At 41.5% G+C, this 26,754-nt stretch overlaps 1 protein-coding gene across 1 annotated transcript in view; it reads right to left on the reverse strand.

The window, feature by feature from the left end:
* HCN4 (hyperpolarization activated cyclic nucleotide gated potassium channel 4) overlaps positions 1-26,754 on the reverse strand; it is a 220,469-nt gene that overhangs the window by 40,161 nt on the left and 153,554 nt on the right. The window contains exons 4-5 of the mRNA XM_040413696.1: positions 15,333-15,551; positions 393-539 (exon numbers count right to left, since the gene is read on the reverse strand). Of these exons, the coding sequence (XP_040269630.1) occupies positions 393-539; positions 15,333-15,551 (366 nt within the window). The remainder of the gene's footprint in view (positions 1-392; positions 540-15,332; positions 15,552-26,754) is intronic.

The following is a 26,754-nucleotide window of genomic DNA, read 5'->3' on the forward strand; positions in this document are numbered from 1 at the left end:
TACTGTTACTACAAGGACTCCATTACTTAAAGGGACATTGCACATTTCAGAGCTGATAAACACACCCACAAACTCAATTCAGTTCAGTGTTTTGCTCAGCAGTAAAACTCAAGCACGTGCTAACGGACTAGTTATGGGAACTCCTGTGGAGCCCACCCCGATACACGTCTTATAGCAAGTCAAATGCTTGTTAGCCCAAAGTGTATGGTCAGCTTTAATGATTGCTCACTGCTATATGATTTTTCAGGCTCAGTAGAAAGATGATATAAAATCATCCTCTAGGGAGGAATTCTACTAGTACAGAAGTCTTTTATTTACACCACATTCCTAATTTAAGATTTTGTAAATGTAGATATCATACAGAATTCTGATGTTATATCTGCACGTCTCACCTCCTTCAAAGGTTCACTCAACTCGCCAAGAATACTTTCTTCATCAAACATTTTTCCTTGGTAGCGATGTTCATAGTAGTCATGGATCCGCTGACGCATATCAGCCGGGAGTTTATGAAACGACATGTATTGCTCCACTTGTTTGTACTGAAAATAAAGGGAAAATACATGTATATATGGTACTAGGTAGAAGATTCCCCTTTTCACAGATTTCTAAATTCATCAGTAATATTTCAATATATTCAAAGGCAACCTTCATTTCTGTTAGTAGCGCATATTTATTTTAGGTAGTTCCTGATGAAAACAAGAAGAGAGACCCCTGGGTTTTGGAATGTGTTAGGCAAAGGATATCAAGACAAGTATTCTAGAACAAAAGCATTATCCTTTAAATGCCATTAAAATACAGTATAATGTAATGTTAACCTATGAAATAATTCTCAAGTACAACCAATCAAGAAATATTTTCTCAGACAACACAACCGTGACACAGTGGTCTAGTTAGCGCTGTAAATATCATCTCCTTGTGCCAGCTGTCTAGATAATGATATTTTAAATAAATGGTATTTCTAGTAAGAATTTTACAATAGCAGGAACAATAAATAGTAGGTTACATCTATTAACATCAGTAGGTTTATAAGAAAGAGTGCCGTGGCTATGCACTTACAAGACTTTCTTGCTGACATGGCTCATAAAACAATAGCGTATACAATAGTGTTGGTCGAGCACCAAAGTGCTTGTGTGCTCCAGTAGAACACTTCCCGATGCTCGGGTGCTCTACAGAGCACCCGAGCACAATCGAAGTCAATGGGAGAACCCGAGCATTAAACCAGGCCCTCCCTGCTCTGAAGAGGGGAGGGTGTCGGGACTCTAGTTTGGCTTAGGAGTCCCTGCTCTGACTCCATATATAGCTCTGTCCATATATGGAGTCAGTGCTTGGGGACTCCCAGTGTATTTAAATCTAATTTAGCCTCTATTTCTGAAAGGTTTCTGGTGGGATTCAAACTCACAATCTTCTACATTACAGCTAAGAATCTTATCCACTACACTATAGAGCTGCAGTATAGGAATACTTACTACTAGTAAGAAACTTTTCAGAAATAGAAGCTAAATTTAATTTAAATATATATATTCGTTTTTAGCCATAATATATTTACATATATTATTATATATTTAGAATATATAATTATTATAAATATATGTAAATATATTATGGCTAAAACATCAGTAGTAGTTTCCCACATATTATGCATTCATATATATCAGAAGTTATATATATATATATATACTTGAAAATGGTCCCAGCAAGTGGACCGAAACATTGCACGCATGGGTGAATAAAAGGATCCCACTATTTTCACCTATTGGAAGTGCTGCAGTGTGTTTATTTTTATCAATTTATCACTTTGGTTAAGTGAGATACCACTGGCACCCCTTTAACTGATTATCTTACTAGGTGTGCTGCCCTGAATTTTTGTATCTCTCTCTCTCTCTCTCTCTCTCTCTCTCTCTCTCTCTCTCTCTCTCTCTCTATATATATATATATATATATATTTATATATTAGTAATTGCACATTTTTTACAATTACAAAAAAATATAAAATCTATAAATTAAATTTAGCCTCTATTTCTAAAATGTTTCTGGCAGGATTTTAACTCACAACCTTCTACATCACAGCCAAAAACCTTAACCACTACACTATAGTGTTGATTGCAAATATTCTAATTGCACATTTTTATTGCGAATATTGGCACTTCGAGATTTAGCAAAGATGTAGAATATAGTGCTATCTATACATTTGCAATTGCAAATATTCTAGATTTTTTTTCCATCAGTGCCCTCCCTTCATGCCTGTGGGCTAATGAGAAGGCTGCAATATCTTTGTTAGAGCTTAGCAATATCCCTAGCAACCAATAGGAAAGTTGCCTACCCCTTACTATATAAGAAACTCCCCAGCAGCCATCTTCTGAGAGAGCAGTGACATTGCTGTGCTCTGTGCTTTTATTTGGATCCTATTACTTATCCAATTACATTAGCTAGTTAGTTAGCTCATATATATATAATACAGATAGTTAGTGGGAGATACTCAGTGTAAGTTAGATAGGGATATAGTGTAGCTGATAGGTTCCAGTGCAGGGTGTTAGGTAGTGTGATAGGAATTACTATTTCTCTGCTGTCCATACATACATGCTACAGACATAGTGCTGTGATGTCACAACAATACTTAGTGCACCAATCAGTAATATCTACTCAGACCTGATAAAATGTAAAGTTGCAAATAATGATGAGATTACGAATGCTAGAATTTGCAAATTTATTGCGAATATTATGCGAAAAATTCCCAAAATATCGTGAAAAAGAATATTGCCTATGCCTTTCATCACTACTACACTATAGCGCTGCATGGCCAGTTACTAAAAAAAAAAATTCAATATGAGACTTCTGTTGTATAGGAATACTTACTACTAGTAAGTATTCCTATACAGCAGAAGTCTGATATTTTATTATTATTATTTTTTTGTTAGAGGTTAAATTTGATTTAAATACACTGACTTGAGCACATGCGATATTCGGCCGAGCATAGCGATGCTCGAGCCGAACTTGTGTTCGGCCGAGCATGCTTGCCCGACACCAGTATACAACAGTTGTTTTTCTGTTCACTCACATATAGTAGGTGAGTTAAAGGCAGAATGAACATAAAATAGGAATGAGTTCAGGGTCAAAGAGGAGAAGTTGACAGAGAATATGAAGACCTAGGGTGTCTATGGTCTCATCATGCAGAGAAGGCAATCTAGAGTATTTTGCAAAAAAGTTGAGAATGCCCACAAACATACAGTGGATATAAAAAGTCTACACACCCTTATTAAAATGTCAGGTCTCTGTGATGTAAAAAAAAATGAGACAAAGATAAATCATTTCAGAACTTTTTCCACCTTTAATGTGACCTATAAACTCTACAACTCAATTGAAAAACAAACTGAAATCTTTTAGGTAGAGGGAAGAAAAAAAATAAAAATAAAATAATATGGTTGCATAAGTGTGCACACCCTTAAACTAATACTTTGTTGAAGTACCTTTTGATTTTATTACAGCACTCAGTCTTTTTGGGTATGAGTCTATCAGCATGGCACATTTTGACTTGGCAAGATTTACCCACTCTTCTTTGCAAAAACACTCCAAATCTGTCAGATTGTGAGGGCATCTCCTGTGCACAGCCCGCTTCAGATCACCCCACAGATTTTCAATCGGATTCAGGTCTGGGCTCTGGCTGGACCATTCAAAAACTTTAATCTTCTTCTGGTGAAGCCATTCCTTTGTTGATTTGGATGTATGCTTTGGGTCGTTGTCATGCTGAAAGATCAGCTTTCTAGCAGAAGTCTGAAGGTTTTGTGCCCATATTGACTGGTATTTGGAACTGTTCATAATTCCCTCTAGCTTAACTAAGGCCCCAGTTCCAGCTGAAGAAAAACAGCCCCTTGGTATGATGCTGCCACCACCATGCTTCACTGTGGGTATGGTGTTCTTTTGGTGATGTGCAGTGTTGTTTTTGCACCAAACATATCTTTTGGAATTATGGCCAAAAAGTTCAACTTTGGTTTCATCAGACCATAACACCTTTTCCCACATGCTTTTGGGAGACTTCAGATGCGTTTTTGCAAAATGTAGCATGGCTTGGATGTTTTTCTCCTTAAGAAAAGGCATTCGTCTTGCCACTCTACTCCATAGCCCAGACATATGAAGAATACGGGAGAGTGCTGACACATGTACAACACAGCCAGTACTTGCCAGATAATCCTGCAGCTCCTTTAATGTTGCTGCAGGCCTCTTGGTAGCCTCCCAGACCAATTTTCTTCTCGTCTTTTCATCAATTTTGGAGGGATGTCCAGTTCTTGGTAATGTCACTGTTGTGCCATATTTTCTCCACTTGATGATGACTGTCTTCACTGTGTTCCATCTAATGCCTTGGAAATTCTTTTGTACCCTTCTCCTGGCTGATACCTTTTAACAATGAGATCCCTCTGATGCTTTGGAAGCTCTCTGTGAACCATGGATTTTGCTGTGGGATGCGACTAAGAAAATTTCAGGAAAGACCAACTAGAGCAGCAGAACTTTATTTAGGATTAATCAGAGGCACTTTAAATGATGGCAGGTGTATGCCGACTCCTATTTAACATGATTTTGAATGTGATTGCTAAATTCTGAACACAGCTACATCCCCAGTTATAAGAGGGTAATGCAACAACATTATTTTAGGTTTTTTTTTTTTCTCCCCTCCACCTAAAAGATTTCAGTTTGTTTTTTTGTTGAGTGGTACAGTTTATAGGTCACATTAAAGGTGGAAAAAATTCTGAAATGATTTATCTTTGTCTCATGTTTTTACAGCACAGAAACTTGACATTTTAACAGGGGTGTGTAGACTTTTTATATCCACTGTATATAACATAGGTCAGCGAGGATGCAATGGTTTGATAGGCATATATTTCAGATCTAGTTTAAGAGTTCTTGAGTAGTTCCATCGATTTTATGTCTGCAAGGTGCTGATTAAGGGTGGAATATTGGTCTTTCTCCAAAAAAGAAGTATGCAAGTAGTGGCAGTATTGTATTCAATACCTGATTAATCAGGCATTAAACTGGGGTCCATTAGGAGCATCCCCAAATTATATGGGAAAGTGAACCATCCACGGAGCCATAGGTGGAGGAGGGTTGCATGCGGTGAAGTATGGTCAATACATTAAAGAGAATCTGTCACTAGCGACCTCCCTATCCAACTGTTTGCATAGACACATAGCTGTGGTTCACCTGATTAATACACTGTTATTCTTTTATTAATCCGAGACTCTGTTCCCGAGTTATGATACTTTTTCCTTAATATGCAAATTAAGCCTTTGGTGCAATTAGGGTGTTGCCATTGCTCTTGTTGCACCCAAGCTGCATTCATTTCTGTGACCAGCATCTCTCTCACTGCTTTGATTGACAGGGCCAAGCAGTAGTAAAGCTGCAAGGGAAGGGCTGGCCACAGAAGGGCTTGGTCCACTGGTGACAGATTTCCTTCATGGATCATCTCACATTACAAATACAGATGCATTTTGTAGATTCTATGGGACCTAATAAAAGATCTGAGTACTGGAGGAGTTTAAACGTTCATAAAAAGGAATTTGGATGGAAAGGAGCTATCCACAACTTCTCTATCTCAATTTATTTGCTATATGCATGGTGGGAGGCGCATGATACCAAGTATCAAAGTTACTCTTCTTGATAATGATATCTGGCAGTGAAATACAGCCGTGGGAACCATGAGCAAATAACTGAGATTTAGGCATATAGTAATGTTGGATGTCCAGATAAACTTTGATAAAAAATGCTGGAACTTCAATAAGGCTTTGCGTGGAATTGAGAAAGTGTCTCAAAAGATATAGGAAATTTGGTTGCGCCATCATTTTATATAGGTTGTTTAAGATAACTAAAAATCCAGCCCTTCAATAGCCTAAAGTAAAAAAATAAATAAAAAATCATCTTATATTCACCTCTTTCTCCAGTGCCATTCATTGCAGTGCTGATCCTGTTCTCCTGCTGCTGCTTGTTTACAAACTGCTGTGGTGATGTGCTGGTATATGGCATATATCTGCTGCAGCCAATCACTGTCCTTAGTGGTCTAACACTGAGAACAGTGATTGGCTGCAGCAGTCATGTGTCATACACCTGAACATCACCTACACTGTGACGTGTACAGTGACATACAGGTGTACAGAACATCTCCACTGCAGCCTATCACCGTCCTTAGCCTTAGATTTCTGAGGACAATGATTGGCTGCAGCAGCCACCTGCGTAAACAAAATGCAATATACAGTAACAATCAGATGAGCCTACCTATACCCTGCATTACCAAACACTGTCAGTTCACATGGAAATGTCAGATACGCAGCTGAAGGCATATATGTTGGTCCCATGTTCATACAGTATGTGCCCACATTGCTGAGAAAAATGAAGTTTTAATATATGCAAATGAGTCTCCAGGAGCAACAGGGGCATTGGCGTTACTCTTAGAGCCTCAGCTTTCTCTGGAACTGCCGCACCCTCTCCATTTTGATTGACAGGGCCATCCAGTGTAAACGACATCACTCCTGGTCCTGTCAATCAAAGTGCAGAGGGTGCGGTAGTTGCAGAGAGATCTGAGCCTCTAGATGTAACAGCAACTCCACATTACTCCTAGAGGCTCATTTACATATATTACAACTTTATCTTTCTCAGCAATGTGGTCACATATGAACATGGGACCAACACAGATGTCTTCAGCTGCCAAGCGCACATGTAACAGGTCAGCCAGTCATAGGTACAAGTCTGCTGACAGATGCTCTTTTACAATAACATATTAACCTTGATTGGTCTTCTAGGTAAAAAGAAAAAGAAAAACAGAAATGTATGGTGACACCTCAAATTAAAAGCTATATCCAGAAATTGGCACTGTCCCACAAGTTTCAGGGTACATACAGTAGAAAAGTATGACGGTCTGTCTGCTGTGCATGTCTGCCCTATGAGCTGACAGTGGTGTAGCGGGTGTAGTGTGTCTGCAGTGCGTGCTCCCTTCGGTGTGGTGTATGAGAAGCCAACAGTCAGAACTACATTTTTGTACAAGTTGAAAGAATGTCCAGTTACTCCACTGATGCTGAGTGGTTGTAGAAGAATAGACTGATTGGAACTGGTAGATTGTGACCATACCCTGGTTTGCAACTTTTCAAATACCTGTGCCCTTAAATTTAGGTGTACGACCCGTTTCTGTACCAGTTTCGCTGTGTAAATGAGGATTGAAATCTACTCTAGCTAGGGGCTGGAGTGCATTTCAATATAGGCGCACGGCCTGAGCTTCGTCATATATTAAGCACATCCTCCAGCAGCCCAGCGGGGATCAAAAAACATTGTTAAACACTGGTCTTTGATACATGACCCCCAATATATGTGGTAGAACTAATATATTGATACATTTTGCTACCTACAGTATATCCCTATTCTGTGCCACACTATGATGTTGGAATGATAAGCTATACAGCTACCAACATACATATTATTATTAAGTAAAGTTATACTGTATAGAACTTTTCTGCCATCTGCTTGCATCCTCACAAGCTGTGTGGGTGTGTGAGGTTATACAGACTCACCAGGAGGGTACCCTGCAGTTCCCACAAGCAGTCACTGGGTGGTGGTATGGGATTTGTGAAAGTATTTCCTTCTAGCTAAAGATGGTTGTAGAGCGGCAGTTCTTAGATGCAGTTCTCTATGCATCTATTTATGTATTCCCCCCCCCCCCCTTTCCTTCTAATGACTTACTGCTCATATGGCCTTTTTACCATGATCCAGCAATGTAGTCTTACTTGACACCTACTAGCCATGTTCAGGACATGTCTTTGCAGTGTTAACCATGTGTCATCCTGTTCTTTCACTCTCCTCACTAAGGGTTCATCAGATCCGCGGATCCGCAAAACACGGACAGCGGCAATGTGCATTCCGCATTTTGCGGACCGCACATCGCCGGCACTTAATAGAAAATACCTAATCTGGTATGGACATGCTCTATTTTTTTCGGGAACGGAATTGCGGACCCGGAAGTGCTGATCCGCAATTCTGGATCCGGGCAGCTTATCGTGTGGCCCCATAGAAATGAATGGGTCCGCAATTCCGTTCCGCAAAATGCGGAACAGAATTGCTGACGTGTGAATGGACCCTAAGGCTGTCCCCAGTAATGGATGTCATCGGTCAGAGCCCTGTCAGGTTAGGCCAGGTTCACATCACCGTTATGCATTCCGTTATTGTTTTCCGTTATAAAATGGTTATACAATGCGTTTCTGGGACAGACCAACCCCTTGTCAGGTAAGTACAACAATCTTTTTTTAATCTTAATTTATGAATGTTTATCTTTGTTTAACCCCCTAGTGACTGGCCCACTTTAGTGCCTTAAAGGGGTTGTCCAGATATTTCATATAGATGTTCTATCCATGGGATAAACCATCTGTATCAGATTGTGTAGCAAGAAGTCAGTGCCACAACTACATAGCTCCGTCCACTCTGTAGAGAACGGATCTGGTAACTGCAGCACTGATCCAAGTCACTTCAGTATGAGTGGTGCTGCAGCTACCAGCTCCGTCCACTACATACTGTAATGGATGGAGGTCTGTAGTTCAGGTGCTGAGTGCTGGGTGTCCCCCTCCGATCTGATATTGATAGTCTATCCTGAGGACAAGCCATGAATTTTAAAATCCTGGGAAACCCCCCTCTAATGATAAAGCATTTTATTTATTGCCACATTCTAAGGCTACATTCACACGACCGTATAAATGAGTCCGCATCCATTCCGCAATTTTGTGGAACAGGTGCGGACCCATTCATTTCTATGGGGCTGCAAAAGATGAGGACAGCACACCATGTGCTGTCCGCATCCGTAGTTCCGTGCCGTGGCCCCGCAAAAAAAAAAATAGAACATGTCCTATTCTTGTGAGAAATTGCGGACAAGAATAGGCATTTTCTATGATAGCCGTGGCATGTGCGGTCTGCAAATTGTGGAAAGCAATGGGCCTGTGTCCATGTTTTGCGGATCCGCAAAACACCACATTCGTGTAAATGTAGCCTAAGAGCTATAGTTTTTTTATTTTCCTATTGATCTAGCTTGTTTTTTTTATTTTTTGTGGATGAGTTGTATTTTTAATGGCTTCATTTTGTAATACATCTAGCTATTACATTTTGGGGGTGGGATGGGAAAAATACAGAAAATCTACATTTATTATTTTATTTTGGCTTTTGTTGATATGGCATTTACCATGTTGTATAAATGAGATGTTTCATTTTTGGGTTAATACAATTAACAATTATGGCAATATTCAATTTATGCAGTGTTTGTTGTGTATTACTACTTTTGCAACAATTTCTTTTACCAAGAGCCATACCTGTTTCATTCTCAGCCATACCAGTCGACAGAGCTGTATAAGTGCTCATTTTAGTCCATACAATTTGATTGCTTTCTTCATTTTTTGGGAGGCAGATATAAAAGAGCAATTCTGGCATTGTTTTTTACTTTGTTTACCTTGTTGAATATTTTACATAATAATTTTATAGTTCTAGTCCTTATGACCCAGGAGGTCATTGTTAGTCCTCCAGTTGCTACAACAACCACTGGCACCCTGAACCAAGGAGGTCCTTCCCTTTGAAACTACTGTTATGCCATAGGGATCAAATCATCAAGATCGTGGGATCCTAGCCATTAGTGCTGGAGCTGAGCACATGTTCCACTGGCACAGGAAACCCATGCCTTGCAGAACTTGCAGTGCTGTAAAAAGCATATATTGCAGGTTTAAAGGGGCTGTGCACCTGTGCGGGAGGGGGTTTGACAGCCCCCCTCTTGGGCAGACCTGTGAAGCCTGCTTCCTGTCACTGGCTCCCCACTCCTTCTCTCCGTGGCTTTAATTGCTCTGCTGTGCTCCCAGGATGTCAAATTGCATTTTGATGTAGCTGCAGCCAATCGCTGGCTACAGCGGTGACCTGCTGCCCTTGCATCATGTCAAATGGTCACGTCATGCAAGGCAAGCAGGTCACTGTTGTGTACTGCAGCAACTGGCCACAGCAGCATCAGAATGGACGTTGACATCCTGGGAGTACAGCAGATCAGCAAAGGCCAGGGAGAGAAGAAGAGGGATGCCAGTGCAGAGAAGCAGGTAAGTAGACTTTCCTTCGCAGGTCTGCCTAAGAGGGAGCTTTGCCAACTCCCCCCTCCCACCCAAAGTGCAAGAAGTTAACAGATGTGGACTGGAAGCCCAGTGAAGACAGCCCGGGAGCCAGAACCGAGCAGCAGGGACCACTTGTGTATCAATTTATCCACATGTCCCACTGGACGAGGGGGGAAGGGGGAGATTAAAAAAAGGGGGTTGTCTGGTTTTCTCATATTGATGACCTATCCCTGCCGATCAGCTGTTTGAAGATAGCACGGTGCTCATACGTTCTCTTCACTGTTTATCTCCTCACCGTCCCATGCAGTATAATTATATCTGCTCCGTCCCATTCACTTCAGCACTAGAGCAGTTGTAGTTACACTCCTTTGAATGGGAAGGAGCAGCAGTAATTACACTCTTCAATCAGCTGATCAGCCTGGGTGCTGGGAGTCATACCCCTGCAGTTCTGATATTGATGACCTATCCTAAAAATAAATTATCAATATTAGAAAACCGGACAACCTTTTTAAGTAAATTCACTCTTTGGTGCAATCACACATAGTATCAAATATATTACAAAGACTGTGTTTGTAGTTCCAAACTTAGGCGGTTTGAAACATGTATATAAAGTAGCAAACAGCGGCTACACCCACCAATCGGTTTTGGATAAGAGGTGCTCACCTCTAGAGGCCTCACCCCAGGCCTATATAGAGAGAGAATATTTGTATGGAAATAAGAGGGGCACTCTCTACATACGGGATCACACACAGTCTGTATATTATAAGATTCGATATTTATTATCCTCACTATAATTAATTAAAATGGTAAACTGTTACCCAACCATAAAACACTTCAATTAATCATAAAATACAATTCTAAAATTAATCCACTATACACAACTCCTCCTTAGATTCAAGGAAAGTAAGTCCTTAGATTTGCAGCACTATATTTCTCTGGAAGGGCTATTCAATATATAGCATAATGATACAATTCTCATTTGAGGTGCAATAGTGTAATCAGTTGATGAGAGCAGTCCATACAGCTTTGTGTATCTTATTCCTGTTGTGTTCCGATATCACCATACAGTCAATTCAACCTTGCTGCTCAGTTGAGCTGCGCTAGGTGTATCAGCCAGACGGCTATGTATTGTTTAGTCCGGAGCTACAAGTAAATGTCTCTTACCAGACTCTCGATGTGCCACTCGCCCGCCTCCCAGTAGTCGGTCGTCTCTTACCGGCCTCCCGCTTCACGGCGTTCTCCTCTGCCCTGCTCCTCCTCACCCTTCACACGGCGTCCCGCGTGGTGGTGAAGCAAGCGTCGGCGCAGCGTCTCACGTGATGCGGAAGAGGCGTTCCTTACCGGTCAGCTGGTTATGCTTGCCGGAGGTCCTGGTCGGGCTGAGGCAATTCCTAGACAGGCCTGTCGTTATTGGTCAAGTGTCCTTTGCGTGCACATCAGTTGATTAAGCTCACTTGCTGGGACCAAACGCGTTTCGGGGACAACCCCTTCCTCAGTGGATATCAGTAGTGAGCTTTAATGCTTCTCTTTTATAGGCAGATGCCTGTCAATCAACTTTACTGGTGGTTCATATCCAAAATCCGGACTGGAATCCTTATTGATAGTCTTTCTTATATAGTGCTCAATGTTGTATATGCATACTATCCTCCTCACATATTACAATTATAAAATAGAAAATCAGATCTGTTAAAACATTATGATAATACATAAATAGTTAAAATGCAAATCCTGTTACTAAAATATACAGACAAGTCATTGGGGCAACTCATTATTTGTGGCTAATAAAACGATATAAATGACAATCTACTTATTGGGATAGGAAAGTTTGGTGGGGGGTGTTATTGTTATTCCACTTCTTAGGTGATATTCATACATATATCTCATATCAAGACATGGAGTTAGTGTATCTAAGTCCAGGAAAAGGCTCGAGTGTCGAGTGGGGTGTAGATGGAATAGGAGAAGGGGGCATGCAGGGAGAGGAGATCGGGGTGTCAATAACAAGACCATACTCCGATGTCCCATCCCCAACAGGCCCCCCCCCCCCCTCACAAAATTTGGCTTTTTGTGAGGGGGGGGGGGGGGGGGCCTGTTGGGGATGGGACATCGGAGTATGGTCTTGTTATTGACACCCCGATCTCCTCTCCCTGCATGCCCCCTTCTCCTATTCCATCTACACCCCACTCGACACTCGAGCCTTTTCCTGGACTTAGATACACTAACTCCATGTCTTGATATGAGATATATGTATGAATATCACCTAAGAAGTGGAATAACAATAACACCCCCCACCAAACTTTCCTATCCCAATAAGTAGATTGTCATTTATATCGTTTTATTAGCCACAAATAATGAGTTGCCCCAATGACTTGTCTGTATATTTTAGTAACAGGATTTGCATTTTAACTATTTATGTATTATCATAATGTTTTAACAGATCTGATTTTCTATTTTATAATTGTAATATGTGAGGAGGATAGTATGCATATACAACATTGAGCACTATATAAGAAAGACTATCAATAAGGATTCCAGTCCGGATTTTGGATATGAACCACCAGTAAAGTTGATTGACAGGCATCTGCCTATAAAAGAGAAGCATTAAAGCTCACTACTGATATCCACTGAGGAAGGGGTTGTCCCCGAAACGCGTTTGGTCCCAGCAAGTGAGCTTAATCAACTGATGTGCACGCAAAGGACACTTGACCAATAACGACAGGCCTGTCTAGGAATTGCCTCAGCCCGACCAGGACCTCCGGCAAGCATAACCAGCTGACCGGTAAGGAACGCCTCTTCCGCATCACGTGAGACGCTGCGCCGACGCTTGCTTCACCACCACGCGGGACGCCGTGTGAAGGGTGAGGAGGAGCAGGGCAGAGGAGAACGCCGTGAAGCGGGAGGCCGGTAAGAGACGACCGACTACTGGGAGGCGGGCGAGTGGCACATCGAGAGTCTGGTAAGAGACATTTACTTGTAGCTCCGGACTAAACAATACATAGCCGTCTGGCTGATACACCTAGCGCAGCTCAACTGAGCAGCAAGGTTGAATTGACTGTATGGTGATATCGGAACACAACAGGAATAAGATACACAAAGCTGTATGGACTGCTCTCATCAACTGATTACACTATTGCACCTCAAATGAGAATTGTATCATTATGCTATATATTGAATAGCCCTTCCAGAGAAATATAGTGCTGCAAATCTAAGGACTTACTTTCCTTGAATCTAAGGAGGAGTTGTGTATAGTGGATTAATTTTAGAATTGTATTTTATGATTAATTGAAGTGTTTTATGGTTGGGTAACAGTTTACCATTTTAATTAATTATAGTGAGGATAATAAATATCGAATCTTATAATATACAGACTGTGTGTGATCCCGTATGTAGAGAGTGCCCCTCTTATTTCCATACAAATATTCTCTCTCTCTATAGGTTTGAAACATGTATGTACTAATTCTGCATGTAGTACAGGCACTAGAAAATTCAGGAACACCGTATAAACATTTTTGCTTTTTTTTTTTCTGCGTTCACGTCTATTTTGGAGATCCAACTGCCTGATCCAGTGCAAATGCCAGCTGTTGGCAAGACAAAAAAACATTTCATGCAATGCTTTTTTTTGTCCAGCCGAAACCTGCCATTTATGCTGGGAATCCACTGGATCACAGCTGGACCTCATTGCAGTCAATAGGGATCTGGCTGTGAAGTAGAGGATCTGGTAGGCTGCTCTGTGCCAGGACAGCCTGCTGGATCTCCAAACAGAGATGTGAACAAAGCCTAACCAGATAATGAAACCTATTCCTTTTTCTAATCTGTTTTTATTCCGTTTCTTGCCTGAGCTGTTGTTAACAGCATTTAGTCCAGGCATCCTCAAACTGCGGCCCTCCAGCTGTTGTAAAACTACAACTCCCACAATGCCCTGCTGTAGGCTGATACCTGTAGGCTGTTCGGGCATGCTGGGAGTTGAAGTTTTGCAACAGTTGGAGGGCCGCAGTTTGAGGATGCCTGATTTAGATATACGCTGTACAGCAGCCACATGGACCATAGGCACAATAGAAAGGAGATGTTCATTGACTTCTATGGGAGAGCTTTCTAGGCATGCTTTGGGACCTGTGCAAAAGTCATTGAACAAGGAGGGGGGAGTAGGTAAGTTTTGACAATCACCAATTGTGAATGGTGTTATGTTGCGTTATCTACTAATATATATATATATATATATATATATATATATATATTTATATATTAGGTGTTATCTGGCATTGTAATGCTGCCTGTGATGAGAATGATTGCTGAAAAGTGATCTCAACAGAGCAGGTATTATCAGGGTATTGTAGGATATTTTAAATTCAGATAATGAGATGGCAAATTAAAAATAACGTATCCAGAAATTCTTAAAAATATATTTAACAAAAAAACTTTAAATAGGTCATTTTCTGAGGACACATTTCCTTTTATTCCCACATATCCTAAAATAGCTGTATGTGGGGAAAAAAGAAGGGCATTCTTATAATAAAGCAATTTTGAGGCTGCTAGCTTCAGCAGCGACTGCTGTGTGTTGTGAATAATTAATACATAAATATCTTATGACTATAATTTGTGTACAATATTTCAGTTTCTACCTAAGGCTGCAAAATGGCTAAGCAAACGACTGCAGTAATTAAAGTGCATATCGTATCAGTGATGTGGGCATTTTTTTTTTTTACTTCAAAGTTATTTTAAAATGATATGATACATACACAAGCTTCTCTAAATTCAAAATGCATTTATTCATTGATATATCTTTCTAAATACCGCTCAGTACATACTAAGGGCTCATGCACACAAACGTATTTTCTTTCCATGTCCGTTAAATTTTTTTGGCGGACTGTGTGAGGAACCATTCATTTCAATGGGTCCGCAAAAAAAATTATTATTAGTTATATGTCCGTATTTCCGTTCTGCAAAAAAATCGAACATGTCCTATAATTGTCCGCACAATGGACAAAGATAGGACTGTTCTATTAGGGGCCAGCTGTTCCGTTTCGCAAAATACGGAATGCACATGGGCATCATCTGTATTTTTTGCGGATCTGTGTTTTGCAGATCGCAAAATACATACAATTGTGTGCATGAGCCCTAAAAGTTACATTCTGAATTGATCTATTTGTTCCTTATTGAACAACAGTTTAAAACAATTATAATGGGTCACAAAAAATAAGAGTTATTTTGAGTGAGTGAACATTTAAATCCATGTACCTTTTCCTGATATTGACGCCGTGATGAATCTAGAGATTGAATAAGTGCAGTAGCATGACCAATGAACATGGCATAGCAAGTGGCACCGACAATCATGCTCAGCATAGTAAGCCAGACATCTGACATGCCCACTGGTGCCTGTTGCCCATACCCGATGCACAACATGTGACTCATGGCTTTGAAAAGAGCATAGGAGTATTGCTTTCCCCAAGAGGCATTCTGTAATAGAGAGAAAAGAAAACTGTTTTCCACTTGTAACATCACAAACTAATTAGCTTGTGTAATTCATCATAGTACCATTGTCATGTGGTGAAAGAGTTCATGCACGATCAGATATAGAAGTTGTTTCATTGTCTTGTAGCAACTGGAATAAATGGTCTAATCAAAAACACAGTTTTAATTTTAGCCACAAAATGCATTGATGGTATTTTGATGGTATTCACTGAGGATCTGGAAGCAGCTAATACAAGGCAATCCTTTCTTCATGAGGGTTACTCATAGGTGGTTTGACCTTGTTTGAGCTCTTGTTTGTCTACTTTGGAGTGGTGTACACATGTGTTCTACTTGCTTCCTATTTCATCCCATTTTTTTCATCTTTTCTCTAAATTCCTCTTCCCTAGAGTCGCCACATCTCCCATTTTTTGCTCTTTCTTCTCTTTTCTCTATTTTCTCTAGTCAATGTAGGTACTTTTATGCCTTTTGATTGCCATTCTTTTTAATTTCTGTTTGCTCTTTTGGGGTACCTTTCCTATTAGTTAAAGGGAACCTTTCATCACTTTTATGCTGCTCTCACTCAGAGCAGCATAAATTAGTGACAGAAATGCTGATTTCAGTGGTGTGCCACTCATGAGATGAAAGTAAGTGTTGCCATATTGGGTATGGAGTGCAGGAGATTATGAATAACCATGACTGTTCTCAGGTAGATTTTACTCTTTTCAAGGCCTGGGCTGCAATGATTGTGATACCGGTTCTTGGCAGCCACTTACTATTCGCTCATGAGTGACACACCGCTGACATCAGTGTGTCTGTCACTACTATAGTCTGCTCTGAGTGAGGGCAGCATAAAAGTGATGACAGGTTCCTTTTAAGGTCCCTCACCAACTTGTTTTATCATCCTAGGGGGCGTTGTGGGATCGGATATATTGTTTAATACCTTATCCCTTAGTTTACTTTTATGGTTGTATTATTCATATTCGTTATATAGAGATGTTTGTTTGGCCAGACCTGCATACCAGAGTGGATTTGTTTATACTTATACCCATTTTTTGTTACATCTGTTAAAGAAAAAACTTTACGTAAAGAATGTCCGTGGATCCGCAAAACACACACGGACGTGTGAATGGACCCTAAATTGTATAGCACCAACAAGCAGATTTACACATAAAGCTCCAGGCAAACTCTACACCTCTGTCCAAAACTTAGGTAACTGGGTCGCTCTTAGGGTGCCTTCACATGCAGCAGATTTTGGGACAGAAAACTCCACGTCTGAAAATCAGTTCCATTCACCTTAATGGGTTTTGTAGAAATCAATGTGCTTGTTGCCCCATTCAAATGAATGGAACAGATTTTCAGTCGCCAAATTTTCTGCCACAAAATCTGCCACAAAATCTGCCACGTGTGAAGGCACCCTTATGGACTAAATTCCTTGTTGTCTGTGGGAAATAATCTCCTGAGCTTGGCTAAAAAACTGCTATAGTGCTAAGGGGTACTAAGACCTGATGAATGCAATGTAGAGATCTGCCTCAGAGGCTGACTCCTTCGATTAATAAATAGAAAAAATTGTTTAAAACTATTTTCGGGATTTGGAAAGTTGAAGGATTTTCAGATGGAGGTTGACAATGGCCCTCATGTAAAGTCTTTTACATAGCCAAGACACCAATGCACGCCTCCTGAACAATTAAATCTTTACATTATTAAACCAGTGGATCTGTGTGTATATGAGATGTACTAATGAAACTAAGCTTGGAGAACAGCGAACAATACCTAGTTGTCACAGCCACTATCTCTGGCTGTGACCTTCCGTCCTTGCTCATTCGGCGCTCCTCGCTGAAGTTTTGTTTCTGTGTGTTATTTGTGGTTCTGTATGGGTTAACTCCCCTGTGTTCCTATTAGGAGTTAATCCTCTGTCTGCTCCATGGGTGTGGTCTCTCTGCTGCACCCATGGAACCTGTATATAAGGCTGGGGTTTCCTCAGTTCTGTGTCAGCTCTCCTGGTGTGTGTTGTCTTGTCCTGTCCTGCTCCTGGTTTGTACTCTCTCTCCCATGCTGCTGACCCATGGGATCCGTGTCTGTCTGTCTGTGCTCTGTGGGTTTCCCTACTTGTTCATTGACGTCCTCTTTCCCGTCCTCTTTGATGTCCTCTTTCCTGTGTTTCTGTTATCTGTTCTGTCAGTTATGTTTTAGTTACCTTGTGTGTATTCATGTCTCGGTTCAGCAAGCCCATGCTGCAGCGCGCCTAGCTGCAGAGTGCTATGCGCAAGGCCACGCAGTATACCACTGGTGGAGCAAGTCCTTCTCTACTCATTGTCACTCCTGTTTCCTTGCGATGTACCTCTGCTTGTGTTATTAGTTGCCCTGTTTTGTTTTTGCCTGTCTGTTATGTTTGCCTATGTGCCGTCGGTACCTTCTGGTACCTGTTGTCCATTCGTTCCTGCTGTCACTGTCTAGTTCACGCTCCAGAGTGGACCCTGGCAACTTCCTGCGGCAAAGCCTAACCCTACCTTCTGGGGCCCTAGTGAATACCAGGAGTTGCTTAGTCATGCCCCTCTGGAGTATTACTAGACAGTGGCGCAGTGGGGGTTTTCTCCCACTGTGCTGACGGTACATAGAGCTCATGTTTAGTCTGTACTGCCTTCCCTGGTTTTTGTTTGTGCAATAAACTCTTGTGTGTCTGTACCTGATTTCCGTTTGTTTATTGCTTGACGACGCGGTGGTCTCTCCAGGGACCTCCAACTCGTGACACTAGTATTGAAGATGTTCTGCATGATATTAATGGGGCAACTGTTTTCAGTAAATTGGGTTTGAAATAAGGCTATCCTCAAATTGAAATGCCCCCAGCAAGGGTCATTACATATGAATGCCATTAAGGTCTTTTCAGATGTAAGAGACTGATTTTTGGAGTATTCTCAACATGTGGTTCAGCAAGAGATATTTTGGATTATATTTTTTTGGGGGGTCAAGCACGCATGAGCATAATGGATGACATTGTACAGTACTTGAACACCTAAAGGGGAAAGGTTTGATGCTGAATAAGAAATAATAAATTTTTTTAAATTACTTTCATGTGCGATGATCTGTTACACAAAAGTATTGGTCCATAGGACAGTAAAATCAAAGCTACCTCTGAAGCCATAAATCCTGAAAACCGAGAACAAGTGTACAGTTTTCTTGGGTTAGTGTTTCGGGCAGTGGGTGTGTAACTACCTAATCAACTGACTGGATTTGGGCTAATCCTAAGGGTGTTGTCCTGGCAGTCCCCTGATATTTACCCTTTAACCCCTATACAGGGATCTGGACTTTGCTGAAGGAAATCCACCAGGTTGCTACCTCTTGAAGTACTCCCAGTGTGGCTGACACCTGAGCCACAGAGGTCAGAGACACAGATGCGAGGAAACGATGGATCAGGCAAAAATTGTAGTCAGCAATAGGCCGAGGTCGGGGCAGGCAGAATTTGTGCAAATCCATGAAACTTGTCCAAAGGTCAGGGCAGGCAGCACAGGGTCTGTACGGTGATCAGGCACAAGTCAGGTCAGGTGGCAAAGGGTTAGAATCTGGGAATCAGGCAGAAGTCGGTACATACGCAAACAAGCAGATTATATCACCCTTGCAGGATCTATCAATAGAAAATTAATAAACCTATTGGCCAAGCACCCTCCCACTGGGGAAGGTACCCGAAATACCTGCGTTACCAGCCACTGGCTGGTACAGATTGGGATGCACGTGCTGGCTCTTTAAGAGATGTAAGGAGTGCATGCCCTAATGAGAGGCCTTTCTAGAATGGAGGGATGGCAACCTATCTAGGAAGACAGGCCAGAAGGCTCTCGTGGCTAACCCACTGCAAAGAAGCTGCGAGTAGACGGCAAATCCTGGCTACCTGGAGAACAGCAGCAATGAGGTGAGTAAAGTGGCACCCGTGCCGGCCCCGGATAGCGGAACAGTTAGTAAATCACTGTGTGTAATTCTTTCCAGTGGCAACTGTCAGTGAACTGCTGGGACAATTAACTTGCCTAACAGTTTCATGGAGGAGGGATCCTGCTGAACAGGGTGCATTTAATGAACTAAAGAGACAAATCTGGCCTATTTTGATCCTACTGCACCAACTACTGCACCAACTAAAACTTATTGCTGATGCCAGCCCTGCAGGGTTAGGTGCCATTCTAGTTCAGGGGCAACATACGGCTGACTATGGACTTGTTCAGTATGAAACAAATCTCTTCCTGATGTTGACAGACGTTATTGTTAGACTAAGAAAGAAGCTTTAGCTCTTGTATGGGTATATGAATGATTTCCATACCTTTCCATACCTTTATAGATTTGATTTTGAAATTATAACAGAACCTCCATTGGGGGTCCTTCGATCAAAACTATCGACCAGAATAAAAGATGGGTTCTCTATCTTTTAAAGTATGGGTTTAAAGTGAAATACAGACCTTGGCCTATAGGTGCAGCAGATGCACTTTCATGATTGGCCCATTCTTTAGCACCATCTCATACCTATCGGAGTAGTATAATCACTTTGCTGCTGCTACAGCTATAACCCATGCATTGACTCCGGGTGAGGTTGAGGAATGTTCATCAGCGGATTCAGAAATCTCACAGTTCTGACCATTTATATGGCAAGGGATATGGAGTCATTGCAATCCAGGGTATAAAAAAGTTAAACAAAAGATTTGTATTGCAGGGAAATTCATTCTGCATTAAAAACGAATCTTGATACCTCAGAAATTACAAAAGAAAAACTCTGCATTTGGCCCATGACAAACATCAAGGTATTGTTTGTATCAAACGAGGTAGATGACAAGGTTTGGTGGCCAGGAATTGACATTGATGTGAACCATATGGTATCCTCATGTTAGCTGATGGGCAGCAAACCAGAATTAGTAATTGTGACCAATGTTATATTTTTGGACACATTTATTCCTGGGGACCTGTGAATTTTATAAGTAGACGAAATGTCCTTTGAAGTGATTGCAAAAATTTCTGAAAATGCTGCAGAGACTTTTGTGTTTACAAAGGTGGAAAAAAAAGGTATTCTTCAAGAAGCAGACATTGCTGGTCATTTAGCAAAGCTAAAGAAAGCATTAAGAACTCCTGCACACAACCGTATGGCTTTTTCAGTGTTTTGCATTTCCGGATGTGTTCCGTTTTTTTTTTTGCGGACCTATTGACTTGAATAGAGCCACGGAACGTGATTTGCGGGCAATAATAGGACATGTTCTATCTTTCAACGGAACGGAAAAACGGAAATACGGAAACGGAATGCATACGGAGTACATTCCATTTTTTTTGCAAAACCATTGAAATTAATGGTTCCGTATACGGACCATATACGGAACGCAAAAAAAGGCCCGTAAACTGAAAAAAATAAAACGGTCGTGTGAAAGAGGCCTAAGGTTGATAATTTTCGTAAACTTAAACACCTTAAGAAAAGAGAGGCTAGTTTGATGCTACATGCCTCCACGTTGACTGAATATGTTAAAGTTAAACGATTACTGAGAAGATTGCATAGTCCTTTGTCTTCTATGGTTTTAAAACATGATGTGAATTATCTCCAAAAGTGGTATGCATTATGTAACAGACATTTGCTTGATCTTATGTTGATGATGATTCAACATTTGCAAATGGCCATTAAGAATCTACAGAAAGCGATAGAGGTGTGTGTCACACGTGTTCAGAATGATTTAAATGAACAAAATTGATAAGCTTAAAACTACTATTTTACAAGAGAAAATAAAGAAATTCAATAGAGAAACCCAATATTATTTAAATAACACAGTTTATATGTGGACAGAAGAATGTAGTAGGGACAGAGTGCTGTGTAAGAGTTATTCTAATTTGGCTGAATCTTCTCCAGTGATAAGAGGTTGGGAAATCCAACCGTACGACATTGTGATCGTCAACTAAAAAGGGTAACACCTATGTTTTTTTAGGAGAGGGAGTTGTCACGGACATACCGAGACACACGCACGTTCCCCCGCCAGGTGGCAGGAGATCTGTGAGACTGGCAACACGTGGTTTGATCTGACATGTTTTCCTTTTGGATCAAATGACTACTGTGTTGTTTCTGGTGCTTGCCACACCTTCTCTCCCCAGGTGTGGCTATTGTGGTCATTTAACCTTCTCTATTTATTTTTGTTTCTCCCACTATGCTATGCGGTTTATAGCAGCTGTTGGACTTGTGGTTAGCTTGTGTTTGGTTCTCGGCTGAGTTCCTGGTGCTACCAAAGCTTCATTAAAGATAAGTGTTTCCTTTCCCTTTCGTATTTTGTTTATATATATATGTGTGTGTTGCCTTTCCCTGTTGTTTGTCATTAGGCCTGAGGGAGACTCCTGTTCGTCCTTCCCTTTGGAGGAACAGGTAGACTCAGTCCTGACATTAGTTCCAGGGTCTTATAGGGTGAGATAGGATTCTGGGTATCCGGTGTATGAACTTGCCTTCCTTTGGGGCCTGTTCATACTGGTAGTCAGTTAGGACTGGAGATAAGGATTTCTCTAGGAGGTGTCCATCTTCCTTCTCTAGTTTCCAGGCCTTCTCCCAGTATCCCATTTCCCTCCTATGCTCGGTGTGGTGTTTTCCTCCCACACACGAGCGTGACAGGAGTTTTGTCTGAGGAGGAGGACAGAAAAAACAAAAGGAGCAAAACGGAAGTCTCGCAACCTGAAATTGAATTAAGCAGGCTATCAGTAAACATATCTTCCAGATCTCTTTCTGAGAATGAGCTGGCAATTTTGGATAAAAGACTTGTTTTCATGTTTTCATCCCTATGTATACACAACAGAGGTTTGATTTCTTGGTGAACTTTCACAGATTTTGCCACAATCTCCGAGTTAGGATGCATTTGTTTTATGTCAATAGCTGGAGACATGCCAATGCCACAGAGGTCGCTGTAAGGTTACAAACCCACAGTCTGTTTGATCCCGACGTGGATTCACTTATTATTATTTATTATTAAAGCGCCATTCATTCCATAGCGCTGTACATATGAAAAGGGGTATACATACATACAATACAGACAGTTGCACTAAGCATAAACAAGACGAGTTACAAACTGGTCCAGAAGGAGAGAGGGCCCTGCCCGTGAGGGCTTACAATCTACATGGTATGGGAGAAGGACACAGTAGGAGAGGGTAAAGTTGATCATGGCGGTACAGAGGCAGCAGGGTCACTGGTTGTAGACTTGTCTGAAGAGGTGGGTTTTTAGGTTTCTTTTGAAGGATTCCACTGTAGGTGAGAGTCTGATATGTTGGGGTAGCAAGTTCCAGAGTGTGGGGGATGCGCAGGAGAAATCTTAGAGGTGATTGTGGGAAGAGGCGATAAGAGGAGAAGAGAGAAGGAGGTCTTGTGAGGATCGGAGGTTGCGTGTGGGAATGTATCGGGAAAGTAGCTCAGAGATGTAGGAAGGGGACAGGTTGTGGTTGGCCTTGTATGTATTTGTTAGTATTTTGAACTGAATTCGCTGGGCAATGGGGAGCCAGTGAATGCCACTTATGTTACAATCTTTTCAAAAGTTGATATTAATTAAGTTACTTATAAATGGGACAAAAACTGCTGCATGGTTGTCTAATCTGGTGCGAAGAGAATGGATGCTTTAGAGCCTGAATCATAATGACTCAATAATAATTAAAAAGCTGACAGAGGCAGGACTACCGTCATAATGGACAGGTGTCATTATATAGTAGCGGCTGAATCTCATTTAGCCAATCAGCGGGTGTATCATAAATTGAACAGTGACCCTAGAAGAGCGTTTAAAAAGTAGGTTGATCAACTTCTGTATGATGTATTCAGGGAGTATTATTAGTGACACTGATTTATCAATTCCTTCTGGTCCCCATATTGTATCTATTACCTGAGGTGCACAAAAGTCTGGAGAATCCCGCAGGACATCCTATTGTCTCTGGGTTTAATTTGTTATTACATCCTGTGGCTATTTCTGTGGATAGTTATTTACAGTAATTTATCATAAAAAAGTTGTCTTTTTGTCTAAAAAGTTGTCTAATTGTCTCAAGGACACAAGTGACCTTTTACATAGGACAATGGATATTGATTTGTCAAATGTTACGTGGTTGTGCTCTCTAGACATCAAAAGTTTATCCACTAATTCCTTGGGAAGAAGCAATGGCTGCTTTGCATGAGAAACTTAGTGAAAATCTAGGGTTGTCTAAATCCCACATTGGATTTTTGATGTTGCTTGACGTCATTCTGACTAAAAATTACTTTAGATTTGATTCTGACTTTAATGGGGTCCCCTGAAGCCCCAGGTTTTGCAAATATTTTCATGGCTTCTTTTGAGTCCATCCACGTAACTGCTTGTCTCCATGCCTACCACATAAGTTTGTGGTAGAGGTGTGTGGACAGTTTCATGCTTTGGATGGGCTCTGAGAGACAATTGCTCGAATTCATGCTTTACCTAAATGGACAACTGAATTATTGGAGTTTACTTTGATGAAGGATACTGTAAAATTGCATTATTTAGATGGTAGGTAAGATCAATAGAGTAGGGCAGAAACAAATTACTACCTTGTATGCTAAACCGCCGGAGAAAATAACTTAGACCAGAGTTTTCACGTCCTTAGATCTTTAAGGGAATTCCTAGATCTTTAAGGGAATTCCAAAGAGTTAAATGATTACGGTGAGACACATGTTAAGTGAGGAAGATGAATATCAGAAGAATATGGAGAATATGAATTATTAGTAGAGAAGTAGAACAAGTTAGAAAGTGGCATAAATGATGATAAATCTGCCTCACCATGCCACGATTTTGAAAATTGGCAAAGGCAGTGTAGAGATGCCAATTGTGACTAAATTGACAATTGGGCATACTGAAATCCAACATATCCGACCCTTCTTTCCCCTGATATCTGCTGCCAGGGGACAGGGCCGTCTTTAATATTGATTGGACCCTGGGCAAAAATTTACTTGGGCCCCCTGGATCCCGCCTTCCCACACCTTAGCAGGCAATCACGCCCTCCACCACAACACACACACAAAAAATCCACACATCTGGTAGAGTACAGTGAATGACTGTAAATACTTCCAGTTCTGAAGACTCCAGCGGCTCAGGATCAGTGCTCTGGGCAGCTGGTCTCAGGCTGGAAGTGGGCACCGCTCTGCAGGAAGGAGACCAGGGCTCGGCTCACCCTAGAGTTACAGTGCACCCCAGCACCCCACAGTATGCAGTATAGCACCCTATAGTATACAGAACCACACAGTATGCAGTATAGCACCCCACACTATACAGTACCCCACAGTATATAGTAGAGCAGTATAGCAGCCCACAGTATACAGCACCCCACAGTATACAACACCTCACAGTATAGCACCTCACCGTATACAGGATACAGCTCCCCACACTATACAGCCCCCCACAGTATACAGTACAGCAGTATAGCACTCCACAATATACAGCACCCACAGTATACAGTATACAGCCCCCCACACTATACAGGCCCCCACACTATACAGTAGTTTACAGTATATTAGCATAACAGCCCCTGTCACCTTTTTCTGATGTAATCTTCACAAAAAAAGCTCCACAGTTAAGGCAAACTTCTACAGCAACACTCTTGGTAGAAAGGACCTTGATGACCTCATAGCCATGTGACCAGTAATATTGCTAGGTTACTGGTCACATGGTGATGATGTCATCTAAGGTCCTAGAGAATCACAGCTCTCACAGTACGCTGCCTGGAGTGCCGGCAGGCATGGCAGCACCCCCTGTGTAGCTGACAGCCTGACACCTGGGGCAGTGGCTAGCAGGGCTCAAGAGGCAGCTGCCTTGGGCCCCCCAGGAGAAACTGGGCCCAGGGCAGCTGCCCCTTTTGCCCCTTGTTAAAGATGGCCCTGCCAGGGGAGAGTCTAAACAATCCTATACACATTATATGGTCAGCCAAAATCCACGGACTTGGCTAACATTGACCTAATATGTATGGCCACCAATAGAGGCACAGATGAATTGTGGGCCGCTAGCTGTGGAGACTGGTTCAAGAAAGCCCTTGCTTACAGTGTGTCAGGTATTGGTCAGAATGGATTATTTTAACGACTGACAACTTATTGCAACTGAATCTAATTTCCGTGAAACATATATCTCACCAGGGAAATAGAAGGGTTTCTACAACACATTACACTCAAGGTTGTCACAGAGGACTTTTACAATATGGCATCATCAGCATACATCTGATATTAACCCTTTCATGATCGGCCGGGCCTAAAAAAAGGCCTGAATGACCATGCAATTGTTTTTGATTTTGTGCACGTGGTGGTTTAGTGACCCTAACTTTTTTATTAGTTTGACTAGAAAAATCATTTTTGCTATGTTTTTTACTTGACACTTAGGACTTTTTATTAGTATGTTATTTTTGGAGATTTTTTCCCCTTAAATATTAAAACTGACACAAAATTAATTATTGCAATGGGTTCCCTATTTTGTGATGATTGTTTTGATATATAACAAGTATAGGTTTCAGTGAACGGGGGGACTATGGTGACAGTTTCCGTTAGCGAAGGCATTTAAAAAAAGAAAAATTTACATTATTTTTACATTATTTTTTTCACTGTTTCCACTGTAACTGGGGAATCCACATGAGCCCCAGTTACAGGGGAAAACAGCCCTCTGTGGGTGCATTACACACAGGCAGAGCTGTTCAGGGTCTCCTTAGACCCTGCAGTTTTGCTTTTGCCCTGAAACACCCGGTGGTCATGTGACCACCGGTACTAACAGAGGAAAGCGGCTCGGCCGCTTCCTACTTTCCCTCCCTGCATTCCTGCATCAATCTCCTGCCGCCACAGGAGAAGGCAGAAGCGGTAATAAACCACTTCTGTCTTCTTCTCAGGGTCCCTGCTGTGTCTCACAGGCAGGACCCGACCTGCTTCTGCTAGATTGCAGAAGCAGGAGCTTTAAAGCCCTGCCTGACCGTTTATATATGTGCTGCCTGCATGGGGTATGTGCAGATAGGACGTATATAGCCAGTGGGCAGTCGGGAAGGGGTTAAGGACCAAACCTGCTCATTATGTCATTAAGGGGAAACTGCAACAGAGAATCCTGATCAAATCAACTGCTAGAACACGCAATTGTATATTTAAGGAAGTATTGCCTCCAAATGAAGTTTGGGAAGCTTTGTGTGGTAACTTCAATAACTGGACTCCAGTCTCACAGGTATTACATTTTGAATGTATTCATATTGGATGTATTTCTTAAAGTATTTT

This window comes from Bufo bufo, chromosome 1 (genome assembly GCF_905171765.1).
Source record: "Bufo bufo chromosome 1, aBufBuf1.1, whole genome shotgun sequence".
Classification (NCBI taxonomy): domain Eukaryota; kingdom Metazoa; phylum Chordata; class Amphibia; order Anura; family Bufonidae; genus Bufo; species Bufo bufo.